Source organism: Galeopterus variegatus, unplaced genomic scaffold, assembly GCF_000696425.1.
Source record: "Galeopterus variegatus unplaced genomic scaffold, G_variegatus-3.0.2 Scaffold6381, whole genome shotgun sequence".
NCBI classification, from domain to species: Eukaryota; Metazoa; Chordata; class Mammalia; order Dermoptera; family Cynocephalidae; genus Galeopterus; species Galeopterus variegatus.
The window spans coordinates 7960-9341 of NW_007732492.1; the positions used below are offsets into that span (position 1 = coordinate 7960).

The 1382-nt window shown below is 39.9% G+C and overlaps 1 protein-coding gene across 1 annotated transcript in view; it reads left to right on the top strand.

The window, feature by feature from the left end:
- The window catches only part of LOC103606218 (LIM and calponin homology domains-containing protein 1-like), a gene marked incomplete at its 5' end in the record, with an annotated part of 40234 nt that overhangs the window by 7900 nt on the left and 30952 nt on the right, over nt 1-1382 (top strand). The window contains 2 exons of the mRNA XM_008590811.1: nt 515-587; nt 1294-1334. Of these exons, the coding sequence (XP_008589033.1) occupies nt 515-587; nt 1294-1334 (114 nt within the window). The remainder of the gene's footprint in view (nt 1-514; nt 588-1293; nt 1335-1382) is intronic.

The following is a 1382-nucleotide window of genomic DNA, read 5'->3' on the forward strand; positions in this document are numbered from 1 at the left end:
CGAACCCATGGCCTTGGTGTTATCAGCACCACACTCTCCCGAGTGAGCCACGGGGCGGCCCCAGACACTTACACATTTTTTTAATGCATATAGAAGGATATCTTCTGCCACGGACTTCATAAAGTGTATAAAATGATAATCAAACCACCCATCTCTGCTGTCTTTTTACTTTTCTAGTGTTCTTCGACAGCAATGTAAACTGCGTTTTGCTCTTGTATAGTATATCATCCTATCATTTTGAGATTTAATATTTTAACAATGTCACCATAAAGTAAGACCCTATAAAATTTCACCTAACACCAAAGAAGACAAGCAGTAGCGTAAACTGTCCTGTTTCTATTGACTTTTGTCCACGTCTTCAGGTTTTTTGTGTGTTTCATTGAGACATTTTGTACTTTAAATTCTTGTATTGACTACAACCACACCTCCTTTGTATGTGGGAGCATGGAGCTCGTCAGTTCTCCCCCAATTTTCATGGTTTTCTGTTTGTTCTGTTCTGCCGTCTGATCTAGAGCCGCCTGGCACGGCCAGTGTCCCGCTGAGAGTTCAGAACTCTTGGCGACGTTCCCAGTTTTTCTCCCAGTCAGGTAAACGGCATACTGGGTAGCTGGATTTCTTTTGTGCCAAAATCCATGTTGGGTCAACCAATGATGCCTGGCATTTGTCTTCATTTCTGATTCTAGAAGAAAAAAATGCTTGTTTCTGACACACAGTTAGCAAAGAGCAAGTTGTTTGGTATCAGTACCAGTTATTCTGAAATCTGGGGTTGGGGGGAATTCAAAGAATTTTGTGTTGATTTTGAGAATCTAAAGAAATGATCTTATTCACCTCTTTCTTTATTGTGCCCCCCCTTTTAAAAACAAAGATCAGAGCATTTGCCAGAAACATGATGGTTCTCTTGTTAACTGTGTTGCTCTTTACTTCCTGGATGCGATCTGGCCTCTCTCTGTATGACACATCCATCTCCTTGTCAGTGAGGGAACAGCTCAATCAAGCCAGAATGCAAGGTGCATTAAAAACAAGTACTAACAGGAGTAGTGTTTGCTTCCTGTAGTCTAGTATCTGGTGCTGATTGATGTGGCCAATCATATTACACTGGTCTTAAACTTCTTTTGGTGATGGGTACAACCTGCTTCAGGGATCTGCTTTATTATGATTTTCTACTGCTCTTGACTTACCAAAAAAAAAAAAGTTTGAAACTGACATAGGAACTATACTCCACTGAGAGGATCAAAAAGAAAGACAATTAGAAGCTACTCACATTGATACATACTTTTCTTTTTTTCTGTGCAGCAGATTCTCCAAGCAGTGAAAAGTCACCTGTAACTACACCCGTAAGTAACTCATTTTAAGAAATAAGATCATGCATTTAGTGTGATTTT